General features: G+C 41.9%; 1 protein-coding gene across 19 annotated transcripts in view; it reads right to left on the bottom strand.

Annotated features, from left to right (window-relative positions):
* The window catches only part of LOC123499386 (serine/threonine-protein kinase tricornered-like), a 193,822-nt gene that overhangs the window by 9,434 nt on the left and 168,628 nt on the right, over window positions 1-15,760 (bottom strand). For all 19 annotated transcript variants that reach the window (XM_045247326.1, XM_045247308.1, XM_045247313.1 and 16 more), the window contains 4 exons: window positions 2,744-2,879; window positions 1,879-2,053; window positions 852-935; window positions 184-307 (listed from right to left, as the gene is read on the bottom strand). In XM_045247326.1, coding sequence (XP_045103261.1) covers window positions 184-307; window positions 852-935; window positions 1,879-2,053; window positions 2,744-2,868 — 508 coding nt within the window. In that variant the 5' untranslated portion in view covers window positions 2,869-2,879. The remainder of the gene's footprint in view (window positions 1-183; window positions 308-851; window positions 936-1,878; window positions 2,054-2,743; window positions 2,880-15,760) is intronic.

A 15,760-nucleotide genomic window follows, 5' to 3' on the forward strand; every position in this document is an offset into this window, starting at 1 on the left:
CTTTTGTTCTTTTGACTATTGTCCTTCAAGATGTCAAAAGACGCATTTGTTTGTCTTTTAAACTCACCAAATTTCTCTCCTTACCATCAGTACTACTACTATTACATCAGAAGCATTAATTACACACACACACACACACACACACACACACACACACACACACACACACACACACACACACACCTCCAGCCAAGAACTCCATCACCAGGTAGAGGTTGATTGGGTCCTGAAAAGAGTAGTACATCTTGACGACCCACTGGTGATCGGCCTCCACCAGCACATCTCGCTCAGCTCTTACGTGTGCCACCTGCAACCACAACGCTGCATCAACAACTGCACATGTATCACTGAAACTACTGAATCCTCCTATTGCATCACTGACTGTCCATGTAAAAGTGACACTACAATTATTACATATTCTCCTCTCTATACTTGAAGCTTCCTGTATTTGAAAGTACACTGAGATCAAGCATGTGAACAGGATGTGTGATTGTCATAAATAATGTTTGTCTGAGAGGACTTTTCTTGCTTTGTCCAGAGTGAAGAGTGAAGAGAAAATCAAGTGGAATCTCACAAAACAAAGTAAATATCTTGATTTTCTTATGAATCATGCATTTCTTCTGGCTGAGGAATAACAGTGGCAATAATTTCTTAGCTAATAAACAATGAAGACTTCCTAAATACAGTATATATAAGGGTGCAGCTAAAAAAAAAAAAAAAAAAAAAAAAAAAAAAAATTGGATACAAGCTGAAGGTTTTTACAATACAACACCTATCAGAGTGCAGAGGAAGGAATACTACGCAGCAAGGCTCACTAAGTCTTGACTCTTGAGGACAATACAAAGACTCACCTGCTCCTTCTCCAACATGTCTGCCTTTCGTAGGATCTTCATGGCGTAGATGTGGCCAGTATCCTTTTTTTGCACTAATCGTACCTGAATGGAATGAGATAATTAGTCCACCTCTCTCTCTCTCTCTCTCTCTCTCTCTCTCTCTCTCTCTCTTATGCTTTGCTATGACTACAATATTCACTTGCTTGGTTTCAGATGACAACAAAATAATTACACTTTTTGAACTTTTAATCTTTATGAATATACAGAAGAGGGTTAAAAATTGCCTACACACCATAAACTTTCAGGTGACAAAAATAATAATAAAAATCTGACTTCTTGAACTTCTAATCTTTATGAAAATGCAATAAATAGTTAAACAATCTCATCATTATGACCAGAAGCTTCAACAAAGTACAATCCTTCATGATATTCTAAAGAGTGTCTATTTATATTGTGAAAAACAGCAAACTAAGATTCAGGAAACTTCAGGAAATGCTTCACCAGATAGTAACACAACACAGCAGTCTTCCAAAACACAACACAAACTAAATCAATTCTAAAGAGTGTCTATTTATGTATACTGTAATAAAAAACATAGCAAACTAGAATTCAGGACACTTCAGGAAATGCTTCCCCAGATAGTAACACAACACAGCAGCCTTCCAAAACACAACATAACACAAAATAAATGAAGGATTCAAAGGAAATCACCAAAGCTTTCATACTCTAACATTTCTGAAACTGATTAAAACACACACAAAACTTATATTCTCATTCAAACACCCCAAACATAAATAAAAAAAAAAAAAACTATAGGTGTAGGATACAATCTCATCTAAACAGTTCTGACTTCATATTAAAAAAAAAACTATCTGATGTGCATGTATTTCCCACAGCTGTCTATTTACATACCAGGCTAGCCAACCCACACAGCAGCACCAAACACAACAGATGAAGCAACACACACTCATGCACACATCCCTAATATCCTAAGCCCATTGGTTCATAGATAAGGTAAGACTCAAGACAAAGCCACACCACCTACCTCTCCAAATGCTCCCCGGCCAATGACCTTCAGAGCTTCAAAGTCCTCTACACCAAGGCGAGATCTCTTGAGGCGCAGGAATTCTGTTTCCTTCTGGGCATGCTGCTGTCGTTTCTCCTGTTTTTGGTCCTCCGACAACCCCTCTTCCTTCATGCTCTCCTCCAACTTGTCTTGCCTATGAAGGGACAACAGGTGTAAACTTCAAAGATTTCTAAGAGAGTCCCGAGGTACTCCAGGCTTATGAGAGTTAATGGAGATATATTAAGTATTTGAAGTCATAAATAACAGTACAGTTATCATCTGCCGTGACTAATAATAAAAGGATTCACAGGTAGTTGGTTTGTGTGAGGAATGAATGTTGGTAAATTAACTAAGTATAGGAAAAGATACAGTGCAAGAAATGCCAGTAATGTTAATATCAACCGCACATCCTGTCTTGTCTTTCCTGGATAAATCAAACACCACTAGTGATAACATAGGAGCAGATAACATTGGTGCAGACTCAGTACTCAAGGTAATACGAGGATTTCAAAGGTTGGATAAATTTCTGGAGATAGATGGAAATATGTGAGTGTGTTACCCCTGTCTCTGTCTCCTCCCCATGACTCAGCACTCACTGCTTCACTCTGGAACTCCCTGTCTGCTTCTTAATTTCCATCTTCCTATGACCTTAACTCATTTTAAGTGGGAGGTTTCAAAACGTTTATCCCATTCTTTGGCTAACTCTCCTGGACCTGCTGGGGGACTGGCATCTAACTGAATTTTTTTTTGTTTAATTATCTTTGTTGCCCTTGGCTAGACTTTCCCTTTACACACAAAAAAAAAAAAAAAAAAAATGCACTCTGTTTCTCCTGCACGTACTCACCTTTGTTTCCTCTCCAGGTGTTGTGCGATGAGGTTGGAGTAATAGTTTTCCAGCGTCACCTTCGCCTTGGTGGCCTTGTCCAGCGTGTGGCCGCTGAAGCGAATCTGGCCCTCCGTCGCCGCCATCCGGCCCACCCCTGCACAGGTAGAACAGGGCCATTAGTTGCAGTCAATCAGCCAACCTACCTAGCATCCTTATTTTCCCTCACGGGTATGAATACTAAGCTTTCCATGCATCAGCCACTAATTAATGGAGAAGTGACTATAAATGCATCAGTTGTAAGTCAATGAACCAACCTGAGACTAAAAATAAACTTGCGGTAACAAAAGCAGGAAAAGAATATCACGTGCTAACTTTCACGTCCGATCTCTGCTTCCTGACACACACACACACACACACACGGGAAATTTTTGAATGAAGGAGAAAAAAAATATGTACAGCTTCCCCACAAAAATCTAGGAGAGAGAGAGAGAGAGAGAGAGAGAACCCCACCCCACCCCACGAAGCGTCTCATTTAGGTCAAGCACAATGTTATCTTCACGCTAGGAAGTCACATTATGCAAAATCCAGTAAAGAAAACGAGATACAGGCGACCTAGTGTTGTGGCCGCTGTGTTTTGTGATGCTACTGATAAAAAACACGGATTCTGCATCACCCGTGGACGGAAACACGAAGGTCCAACAAAAATAACGGTGCGTCATTTGAAAATAGTGGTGGCGAGAGTGGTGTTTTACAAAACGGCGATATGTAGTGTAAAAGTGATGGAAGTGAGATCAGAGAAAGGGGAAAAAACATGAAAAAAGCCAATAAATAACATCTATGGCCTTGGAAAGTTGCCCTGGCAAGAGAGTGTAGCGTTTTAACCCTTCATTACCATGCCGCGTTTTCTTATTCATTCTGTTTACTATTTTGGCGATTTTATACAGTTTCAGAAACATATGTAGGGATCAGGATAGTAAAGATTCTGGCCATTAATCTTTGCACCTCTCTACATCCTTCATAATGCAAATAAGATAATCCAATCATACCCCAGATTCAAGGTAAAAATGCGTCTCAGTATTGAAGTGTTTTAAAAGGGCGATAATGTTGCAAAAGGAATATGTAAATGTTTTGAGTCAGTAGACTGTAGCAAAGATGCAAGGGAGGTGAAAGAGGAAGAAAACACATGAAAACCTGACAAATAACCACTGTTGCCTGTGAAACACACTGATAAGAGACGAGAAACGTTTCACAATAAAGTAACGCAGAAGGAATACGTAAACTTTAAGCTTGTCAACGCAGTGCCGTGTAGCAGTGACTGAAGCTTAAGGGCGGAGACAACAGCATGCAAACCGTACTAATAACCTGTGTGGCTTTTGAAAATAGTCATGAGCGGTTAAAAATACAACACCAAATGCAATTGGTAAACTTAATGCTTGTAAACGCAGTACGGTGGAGCAGTGAGCAGTGATGGAAGCAGGGTGAGGGAGGAGACAGCGGCAGGAACGGTAGGAGCAGCGGAGCGGGAGGAGTCGGGCAGCGGGAGCACCGTTACACCAGGAAGTGGGTTCAGACTCCCTCCACTCCCGTCTCTGGGACTTTAACGCCTGAGACCATCCTGTCGCGATCCCAGCCCCAGACCAGCCACGCGTGCACCACCTTGCTGCTGCACCTCAACCACCATATTCTGAAACACTTCTGCGCCGCACCGACTCTACATTCAAAAGACTTCGCTTGAAGTAATACTGGTTTAAGCCTTAAGGATGCTTTTACGATTATAGTGACATATTAATAAGATTTCTCCGTGATAAATTTTCTTGATAATCTACCTAATCATCTTTGTGGCCATTATTACTAAGGAAATACTCTTGAGAATCTACCTAATAATCTCTGTGGCCCTAAATTACAGTCACTAAAGCGTTTCAGAACACAGAGCCAAGACAAGGCGTTACGATACTTCCAGAAAAGAATATAGGATAATGAGTAACTTCTTCTTCTTCTTCTTATTATTATTATTATTATTTCAGGTATCATTTCTTTCACTAACTACAAATTTATGAAAGTTCTACGATATTATAATGAGGATGTTCTTAGTTTGTTCTTTTTTGTTATTTTTTTCCACAAAACTACGGATTTATGATGATAATTTCTGATGTGTTTGTTCTTACCTTCACTTTACATGTTCAGAAAAGATTGCACGGTTATAACGATCAACCTCTCTCTCTCTCTCTCTCTCTCTCTCTCTCTCTCTCTCTCTCTCTCTCTCTCTCTCTCTCTCTCTCTCAAGACAGACTACATAATACGACGCTTTTCCAAACTCAAGCATATGTTTGTTTATTCACTTACTTATTTATTTATTTATTCTTTTATATATATATTTTTTTTCTTATTCAGCTTCCCGAAAAGACAGCGCGAAATTATAATGAGTTATTGTTATTTTTACTGTTATTTTCTTCCCTCATCTTCCCTAAACTGCAACGAGCAACCTGTCTTGAAGTTAACTGCTATTTTTCCTCGCCATCTTCCTCAAAAGTAAGGAAGTTATCATGAAAGTTCTGACGGTTCTCCAGCTCAAGTAGGTTTTTTTGAGGGTTTATGGAGTTTTTACCTTCAGGAAGATTGTGCAAAATTATGATTGACGTTCTCTCGCATTGCTTAACTTAACCCCGTGCGTATTTTGAGGAGTCTAGAGTTTTCACTTTCAGTTAGACTAGAAACTTATGATTAAATGTTCTGGAAATTATGACTGACGTTCTCTCGCATTGCCTGGCTTAACTTAACTCCGTGTATATTTTCAGAAGTCTAGAGTTTTATTTTCAGATAAACTAGAAACTTGTGATTAAATGTTCTGTTGTGTTCCCTGACTCAAGTACATTTGTGTTTCTTCTCTGTGTTCGCCCTTAGGAAGATTGTATTGAGTTATTTGTCTTCTTTTCATGAGTAGTTGCACTTTTAAACTTGAATAGATGAATGAACAGACGAATTAGAATATTAAGTGACTGAATCAAGAGTGGAAATGAGTAAAAATGTATTGATAGATGAATATGTAGAAAGACACAATAAAAAAAGAAAAGAATGGAAAGAAGAAGGACGAAGAAAAGAGACAAAACGATAAAATAGAAAGGTAAAAGCCAAAGAAAGAAATAAACAAAGAAAAGAAAAAAAAAAAAAAAAAAGAAAGGCAAGGAAATAAAAGAGGCCCTTCCCAACACTGTAAAACTTTTTCTCTTATCTGCAAACGGTCCCATCTTTATATAACGCGGAGATAACGATTTATGAACCAACCCTTACTTAAGCCTAACCTAACCTAACCTAACCCTCCTCTCCGTGTGTGTGTGTGTGTGTGTGTGTGTGTGTGTGTGTGTGTGTGTGTGTGTGTGTGTGTGTGTGTGTGTGTGTGTGTGTGTGTGTGCGCGCGCGAGTCAGTATCAAACAAACAGAGGGCAGACCGGCAGAGAGAGAGAGAGAGAGAGAGAGAGAGAGAGAGAGAGAGAGAGAGAGAGAGAGAGAGAGAGAGAGAGAGAGAGAGAGAGAGAGAGAGAGAGAGAGAGAGAGAGAGAGAGAGAGAGAGAGAGAGAGAGAGAGAGAGAGAGAGAGAGAGAGAGAAGAGAGAGGAGAGGAGAGACAGACAGACAGACAGACAGACACAAAGGTCACGCTATTACTATACAAAGAGGGAATACAGATGATAATTCTTATGTATATACTCTCTCTCTCTCTCTAAGCTGAACCTAAGCGGACAAGATAAGTCCAAACAGGGAGACAAATGTACGATAACAGCACGATTCCAATACGATACCACCAAAATATATATATATAAAAAAAAAGTAAACAAAGAAAAAGCAAAATAGAAAAAAAAACTACATACATACCAAGACTTTCTCATGATAAAAAATAATAAAAACAAAATAAAATTATGGAAAATAAACAAAATACAATAAAATAAACTAAAAATGTTAACAAGAGGTGAAAAGAATGACGGTGAATAATGCATGTTAATTTCAGGACGTTATATTTCTTTTTCTTCTTTTAATTCAGAGAGAGAGAGAGAGAGAGAGAGAGAGAGAGAGAGAGAGAGAGAGAGAGAGAGAGAGAGAGAGAGAGAGAGAGAGAAACATTACATGACTATTTGATGTTTTAATTGGGATATCTTTGAAGAGGAGGAGGAGGAGGAGGAGGAGGAGGAGGAGGAGGAGGAGGAGGAGGAGGAGGAGGAGGAGGAGGAGGAAAGCTGGAGCTGGTCTGTACTGGAACTCTGGGCTCACCCTCACCCTCCCTATCCGCTCCTCCTCCTCCTCCTCCTCCTCCTCCTCCTCCTCCTCCTCCTCCTCCTCCTCCTCCTCCTCCTCCTCCTCCTCCTCCTCCTCCACTACCCACTGGGCAGACTGCCAACCGGGCCACCACCACCACCACCACTACTGCTACATCGTTCCCTAGTGTGTGTGTGTGTGTGTGTGTGTGTGTGTGTGTGTGTGTGTGTGTGTGATGTCTTGTTAAGTAACGCACATACACGAGCGTATACGCATACACACAAACACACAAACACACACACACACACACACACAAAGTACACGTCATAACTGACCTACTAAATTAAATTCCCTTTCACTACACACACACACACACACACACACACACACACACACACACACACACACACACACACACACACTACTCCACGCTATATTAATTCCACACAACACCTTTCCCATCCACACCTGTCATTACACTGTCCACTCCACGCCCTGACATCCACCTGTCCTTCCTTCCTTCCTTCCCAGAGTCAATACTAACTCACATCCACTTTATATCCACATTATGAGAACATTATCCACATCATTGCATCCACATCACCTCCACCTGGGCTCAAACAGTTGTGTCTTCTCCTCCTCCTCCTCCTCTTTCTTTTCTTCTTCTTTTTCTTTTTCTTATTTCTCCTCTTCTCTCTTCAGACAGGTAAAATCCAGAAGTGGGAATTCCCCGCTTCCTCCTTCTCCTCCGTCTTCCTTTCCTCCTCCTCCTCCTCCTCCTCCTCCTCCTCCTCTTCTTCGGTTACTGCCTCCGAGCCTTTGTGTTCCTTTATCATCCTTTTTACAATTCCATTAGGGTCATTTACCTTTTCATTTACACCTCTCTTCCTTTGTTCCTTTCTCCTGTACTCTGCACCTCTCCCTCTCACTCATTTGTTGGTCATTTAGTTCGCTACTCATTTGTTTTGTCCTCTACTCCATCAGTCATTTAGTACTGTGTGTTCCTTTTATGCTTTATTTATTGATTTGTTTCTTTGTAGTGGATGTGGTTTTGTATATGACTCCTTTAAAATCTCTCTCTCTCTCTCTCTCTCTCTCTCTGGTTTACCTTCACAATATTAATACTGATTCGCTCTTCGTTTACATTCCTTTGTGTACGCACTTTTTATTTATTTTTCTTTTTATTTGTTTACTTTTCACTAGTCATGTTCTTTGAGTAGTAAAAGTGAAGTTATAAAAATATTTCCCTTCTTCTTCTTCTTCTTCTTCTTTGTTATTTTTTTTCATCACTTTTATTATCTTAAGTGTTTGTGTGTGTGTGTGTGTGTGTGTCTCTCTCTCTCTCTCTCTCACCGATTCACTACCTACTTTTTCTCTGCACCAAAACACACCAAAAACACCACATCAACACCACACCACTAACGAAGCCTCACTATCAGGGCTACCACACACCACTACCACCACCACAACACCACAGTTACCTAAGAAGCATCAGAATTCTGGATTTCACCTGTTTGCTTCTGTCACCTGTTGCTTCGCTTCCGCCTCGCCAACCTGCTTGCTTGCTTCCCTGCCTGCCTCCCTGCCTCACTGACTGCCTGCCTTATGTGTGCTTAGAAATGCTGGCTAGGCGGGTTATGAGTGTGGTGTTGGATTGTAGGTTCGTGTTAATTTGGTGGTGCTACGTTATGTTTAGTTATCTACGTCTGCTCTAGTTTGGCCTCGTTTGATTTGGTTGATCCCCCCTTCCATACTGCGACACATTTTTACCTCGAGATTTGTGTGTGATTAGACCATTTTATTGACATTTGGAAGGCTCTATGGAGGTCAGAAGATTAATAGCCACAGTCTTCACTATTTTATTCCCCTCCATGAGTTTCTGCAAACGTATAAAATCACCAAATAGTAAGCACAATGGATATGGAAAAGGGACGGGTCATGGTACTGAAGGGATTAAGTTTGGTTGTGTTCTCCCTGATCTGATTGAGTGAGTGAGTGAGTGAGTGAGTGAGTGAGTGAGTGAGTGAGTGACTGACTGACTGACTCTGTGCTCATCCATCTAACTAACTAACTGACTAACTGACTGACTGACAAATATAACTAACAAAACATCACTCTATCTATCACTTAATCTATCTATCTATCCTGGTGAAGCAACACGGAATCAACAAACTAAATATCAATCTACAAGTCAATTTTATTCTCATTGTAATCCTTTTATTAATCTAGACATCCATGCGAGTCACCGATTGTGTTGTAAATAATGAGTTCATCTGGCCAGAGAGAGAGAGAGAGAGAGAGAGAGAGAGAGAGAGAGAGAGAGAGAGAGAGAGAGAGAGAGGACTTTTAGAGAGCTGTCGGACGGATAACGGTGTGTGTGTGTGTGTGTGTGTGTGTGTGTGTGTGTGTGTGTGTGTGTGTGTGTGTGTGTGTGTGTGTGTGTGTGTGTGTGTGAAGTTTGCAGTGGCTATTCCCAGCAAGGAGGAGGAGGAGGAGGAGGAGGAGGAGGAGGAGGAGGAGGAGGAGGAGGAGGAGGAGGAGGAGGAGGAGGAGGAGGAGGAGGAGGAGGAGGAGGAGGAGGAGGAGGAGTAGTGCACGGCTTTCTCTAGGCGTGGATGTCCGGGTGTGTGTGTGTGTGTGTGTGTGTGTGTGTGTGTGTGTGTGTGTGTGTGTGTGTGTGTGTGTGTGTGTGTGTGTGTGTGTGTGACACACACACACACACACACACACACACACACACACACACACACACACACGACCCTGACATCTGCCCTGAAGTTTTATGCAATCTTCTCTCTTCTCTTCTCTCCTCCTCCTCCTCCTCCTCCTCCTCCTCCTCCTCCTCCTCCTCCTCCTCCTCCTCCCTTTCCTTCTCTCCTCTCCTTCCTTCATTTCCTCATCTCTTTCTTTTCCTTACATCCATTCCTCAATTTCTTGCTCCTTGTGTTCCTGTTTCTACTCCTCCTCCTCTTCCTCGTCTTCCTTATCTTCCTCTTCTTGCCCCTGACACCTTCACCTCCTTTCACACACACGCCAACCCCGCCACCCCCCCCTCCTCCTCCTCCTCCTCCTCCTCCTCCTCTTCCCTACCCTCCAAATGCCCTTCTTCCCGCGCCATAATTTACTCAACGTTCACGCATGCGCTCACTCACACACGCGTCTCTAGTTGGAGGTGAACCGGCCCTCCTCCTCCTCCTTCTCTTCACGAACGCTATCAATTTTACACTTATTTTTCTAGGTATATTTTTATTTTTTTTTGTATAAGTGTGTCTACTACTACTACTACTACTACTACTACTACTACTACTACTACTACTAGTAGTACTACTACTACTGCTGCTGCTATTACTACTACTACTACTACTACTTTTTTTTTTTTTTTTTTTTACTACAGAATACCTCCACCCCATGTTTATTGATGCGTCAATTAGGGGCTCCACTACTTGGAGGTCATTAGCCCCAACTCTCGCTAATGACTGTGGCATCCAACCATATCTATTACTCTATAATATAAACATTAGTTGTTAGCTATAAATTCACTCTACCTCTACTCTATCTAATCTTATGCCACTCTCCACCACTGTAGCCTCGCAGTCAAGGCCACTTAAATCTGCAGGTATGGGAGTGGAATGCCTTGTCCCCCTGAGACACAGGAGGGCTGATCTGAGGAGGAGAATGAAAGACGGCACCTCATCCATGCGACGACATGGCTCCTTGGCTGGTGCTTCTTTCTGCCATTAGGTCATGGTCTTGAGTAGAAGCACTGCTACTGCTGCTGCTGCTGCTGCTGCTGCTGCTGCTGCTGCTGCTGCTGCTGCTGCTGCTGCTGCTACTGCTGCTACTGCTGCTGCTGCTGCTGCTGCTGCTGCTGCTGCTGCTGCTGCTGCTGCTGCACTACCACCACACACACCACAACACAACTACTGCTGCTGCTGCTGCTGCTGCTGCTGCTGCTGCTGCTGCTGCTGCTGCTGCTGCTGCTGCTGCTGCTGCCACTGCTGCTGCTGCTGCTGCTGCTGCTGCTGCTGCTGCTGCTGCTGCTGCTGCTGCTGCTGCTGCTGCTGCTGCACAACAACCACTGCTGCTGCTGCCACTGCTGCTGCTGCTGCTGCTGCTGCTGCTGCTGCTGCTGCTGCTGCAACTACTACTACTGCTACTGCTGTTTCTGCTATTACAACAACAACTGGTACTACTACTGCTGCTATTTCTACTATTACAACAACAACTAGTACTACTACTACTACTACTATTTCTACTATTACAACAACTAGTACTACTACTACTACTACTACTACTATTTCTACTATTACAACTAGTACTACTACTACTACTATTTCTACTATTACAACAACAACAACAACAACAACAACAACAACAACTACTACTACTACTACTATTACTACTACGACTGCTGCTATTTCTACTATTACTACTACTACTACTACTATTACTACTACTACTACTACTACTACTACTACTACTACTCCAACTGCTACGTACTACTCCTCACGCCCCTTCAAAATCAACACATTCCTATCATACTTGTTTCCCTTTCATTTTTTCCCTACCCTCTCACAAAGCCCTGGACTCAAGCCAAGCCAAGCCAAGCCAAGCCAGACACGTGGAGTAAGGCACCTGACTAAAGGCTTGTATTCTCAAACTCCTCTGTGCTTCACCTCCACTATTTCAAAAGGCTTTATTCAAATTCACACGAGATTCTTAAGGTGTTTTTCCGGTTCTAGAGGCAGTGACAAGATTTTTACGCTATTAACTGTAAAAACACTCTTGAAAACCTCGCCACTCATATGAGGCCTTGGGAAATAGTCGTGGTGAGAGAGCAGTGTTTTTAAGATTGTTTTACGGTTGTAGAAAGCACAGGAGAATAAGTTGGAGGTTGCTGAGATGAGAATGTTAAGGTGGATGCTTGGGGTGACAAGGAGGGATAAAGTGAGAAACAATTTTATAAGAGGAACAGCCAAAGTAACGGAGGTGACAAAGAAAGTACAAGAAAGGAGAATGCGATGGTTCGGTCATATCAAAAGGCGAGAAGAAGGATATGTCGGCAGAAGGATATTGGATATGGAAGTGGAGGGAAGAAGACGACGTGGCAGGCCAAAGAAAAGATGGAAGGATCGTATTGGAGAGGACCTGAGGGAGAGAGGATTGAGTGGAGAGGAGTTTGGGGACAGAGCCTTGTGGAGAAGACTAGTGAGGAACAGCGACCCCATATGAACATGGGAGCAGCTGCAGAAGAAGAAGAAGAAGAAGAGGCAGAGTAACAAGATTTCTACATAATTAACTGTAGAAACACTCTTGAAAACCTCTTTAATCAGATCTGTGGCCTTGGGAAATAGTCGCGGTGAGAGAGCAGAGTATTTTTGCAGAGTGACAAGATATGTACACTCTTGAAAACTTCGCCAATCATCTCTGTGGCCTTGGAAAAGTAGTCGTGGTGTGAGCAAAGCGTTTCTAAATACGGCCCTAAACCATCCACTTCCCATCCATCACCCATCTGTAGCATACCACTGTACATTATTACTACCGAAGTGTCTATAGCCTGTCTACACTAAAATGGCTCCTGGGTTCCAATCATACTGTAGCTTATTGATGATATAACTGATCTGATGTGAATAATACTTGCTTTCCATTGATCAGCACACTTATGACGAGGATAGACTACGGTTTTCCTCAAGACCTGACAACCACGCATCCCTGGGACACCATTCAGACCAGGAGCTATTTCAGAGTAGACAGACTGTAGTATCATTTGGTCACCGGTGAGTGCTGCTTCTTTTTGCTTGATTTTTTCGTTGTTGCTGTTATTGGTGTTTTTAACGTCAGGATGGTGTGAAAGACGGAGTGATGAGTGAAGGGAATATAGAAAGAGGCGAATAAAGAAGGAACAGGAAGAAAAGTCAGAAAATAAATAAATATCGAGGTTTTCTTGTCCATGCATCCATTAACCATTCACCAATCCATCCATCCATCCATCTATCCATCCTAGATCAACCATTTACCACACAAACGAAGCCGCTATACGAAAATTCACGGAATAAAAACTCGGAAAACAACAAAAGAACAAAAATAAAAGGAAAAGAGTAATGGTAAAATATATTGTTGTAGTGAAATGGGTTTGTTAAAGTGTCGCGGTTTTCGTGATATATTATTGTTGTTGTTGTTGTTAATTTTACGGTAGGATGAAAGTTAGAGGTAGATATAGGAGGAGGAGGAGGAGGAGGAGGAGGAGGAGGAGGAGGAGGAGGAGAGGAGAGGAGAGGAGAGGAGAGGAGAGGAGAGGAGGAGGAGGAGGAGGAGGAGGAGAGGAGAGGAGAGGAGAGGAGGAGGACGAAAACTTGAGGAGAAGAGAGGAGAGGAGAGGAGGAGAGGAGAGGAGAGGAAACAGAAAGAGAAAGATTACCACAATTAACATCACCATCATACACATAACTACTTTCCTTTCCTCATCCTCCTCCTTCTCCTCCTCCTCCTCCTCCTCCTCCTCCTCCTATCACCACCACCACCACCACTAGTACAACTACTTACTACTACTACTATTACTACTATCACCACACAGTCCATTCACAACATCCTCAATCGTCTCACTGGTGTCACTTCCCGTACAGCATTGGCCAAGACGGGAGGGAGGCGGGATCGGCGTAGCGGTGCACCAAACACTAGTATCAACCCATTGTGTACCATGACGCGTTTCCATATTACCTTTTTTTTTACTATTTTGTGACTTTATACAGCTTCAGAAACTTATGTGAGGTATTGAAATAGTGAAGACTGTGGCCATTAAGCTTTTGAACCCCACAGACCCTTCCTAATGTCAATAAAATGGTCTAATCGCACACAAACTCAAGATAAATGTGTCCCAGTATTGAGGGGGTTAAATGGCCTTTCCGCCCCTCCACCACACACACAGCTGAACGTTGGTATGCTAATGTTCGCTTTGGAGCTTCAATGGTTGGCTCTCTCATGTTCTACTGGTTTTTTAAAGGTTACAGTCATTTGGTGGGTTTTATGGGTGTTATTTTCATTTTTTGCCTTTTTCCCCCTTGACGGTGTAGTTAGGAATCATTTACACACCCTTGAAAAGACTCGTAATTCTTTTTTTGTCCTCTCTGACTATTTTTCAAAGGTTACAGTCATTTGTTGGGTTTTCTTAGGTGTATTTTTGTATTTTGTCTTTTTTTTCCCTCTCTGATGGTGTAGTTCTTATCAAAGCAACAAGTCAAATTCCCTTGAAAACACTTGTAAACTATTTTATCCTCTAATTGAATGTTTTTAAAGGTTGCGGTCATTTGTGAGGTCATTATGGGTGTACTTATTCATTCATTTTTATTTTCTCGTCTTTTTCTCTCTCATGGTGTAAAGTTCTTATCAAAGGAATCACTCGTAATCTACTTGCCCTCTTATAATGACTGGTTTTTTTAAGGTTACAGCCATTTATTGAGTTTTCATGAGTGTATTTTCGTTTTGGGTCTTCTTTTCTCTCTGCTGGGGTAGTTCTTATAGTAGGAATCATTCAAACACCCTTAAAAACACCCGTCAGTTATTTTGTCCACTCACTGATAATTTCAAAAGGATACAGTGATTATTTTGGGGGGTTATGGGAGAAGGAGAAATTAAATGGAGGAGAGGAGAGGAGAGGAGAGGAGGAGTAGGAGGAGAAATTAAAGAAAGGAGAGGAGAGGAGAGGAGAGGAGAGGAGGAAAAATTAAAGAGAGGAGAGAAGAGAAGAAAGGAGAGGAGAGGAGGAGAAATTAAAGAAAAGAGAGGAAAGGAGAGGAGAAATTAAAGAGAGGAGAGGAGAAGAGAAGAAAGGAGAGGAGGAGGAGAAATTAAAGAAAAGAGAGGAGAGGAGAGGAGAGGAGAGAAGAAATTAAAGAGAGGAGAGGAGAAGAGAAAAAAGGAGGAGAAGAGGAGAAATTAAAGAAATGAGAGGACAGGAGAGGAGAGGAGAGGAGAATCATGACAACATCCTTAAAAACGCTCGTAAACTCTTTGTCTTCTCATAAACTTTTTTTTTTCAAAGGTTAACTCCTTCAGTACTGGGACGCTTTTTTACCATGAGTTTTGGGTGTGATTAGACGATTTTATTTACATGAGCAAGGGTTTATGAAGGTGAGAAGATTACTGGCTAGGATCTTCACTATCTTAATCTACACGTAAGTTTCTGAAGCTGTATAAAATCGCCAAATAGTAAGCAAAATGAATACAAAAACGTATCATGGTACTGAAGATGTTAAAGTTATGATTTGTCGAGTGTTTATGGTTCGGTCGGTCAGTCAGTCAGTCAGTTAGTCAGTTAGTCGGTCAGTCCGTCTTTCTTTCTCTCTGATAACGCATAATCTCTCATGTAACACCCTTGAAAACACTGTAAAACTGTTAGTCCTCTCATATACCACTCTACAGGGACCACGGAGATGGACAGTCACCTTCCCACGGACTGTTTTCCTAATCACTGATGCAGAATCCTTGGTCAATCACGAAAAAACACCATTCAATGCACCCAATATGAAGAGAGAGAGAGAGAGAGAGAGAGAGAGAGAGAGAGAGAGAGAGAGAGCTATTCTTATTACTCAATCTTCGGTAAATTATCACTACCCTATGACACACACACACACACACACACACACACACACACACACACACACACACACACACACACACACACACACAGACATAGAGACAAGCTTTATCTCATCATGGGTGCTTTCAAAGGTCACTGTGATAATTAACCAGATTCCCATGAGAGAGTTCTTTTCATTCCCTTTCCCTTTCT

The sequence above is a fragment of the Portunus trituberculatus genome, chromosome 49, assembly GCF_017591435.1.
Source record: "Portunus trituberculatus isolate SZX2019 chromosome 49, ASM1759143v1, whole genome shotgun sequence".
Classification (NCBI taxonomy): domain Eukaryota; kingdom Metazoa; phylum Arthropoda; class Malacostraca; order Decapoda; family Portunidae; genus Portunus; species Portunus trituberculatus.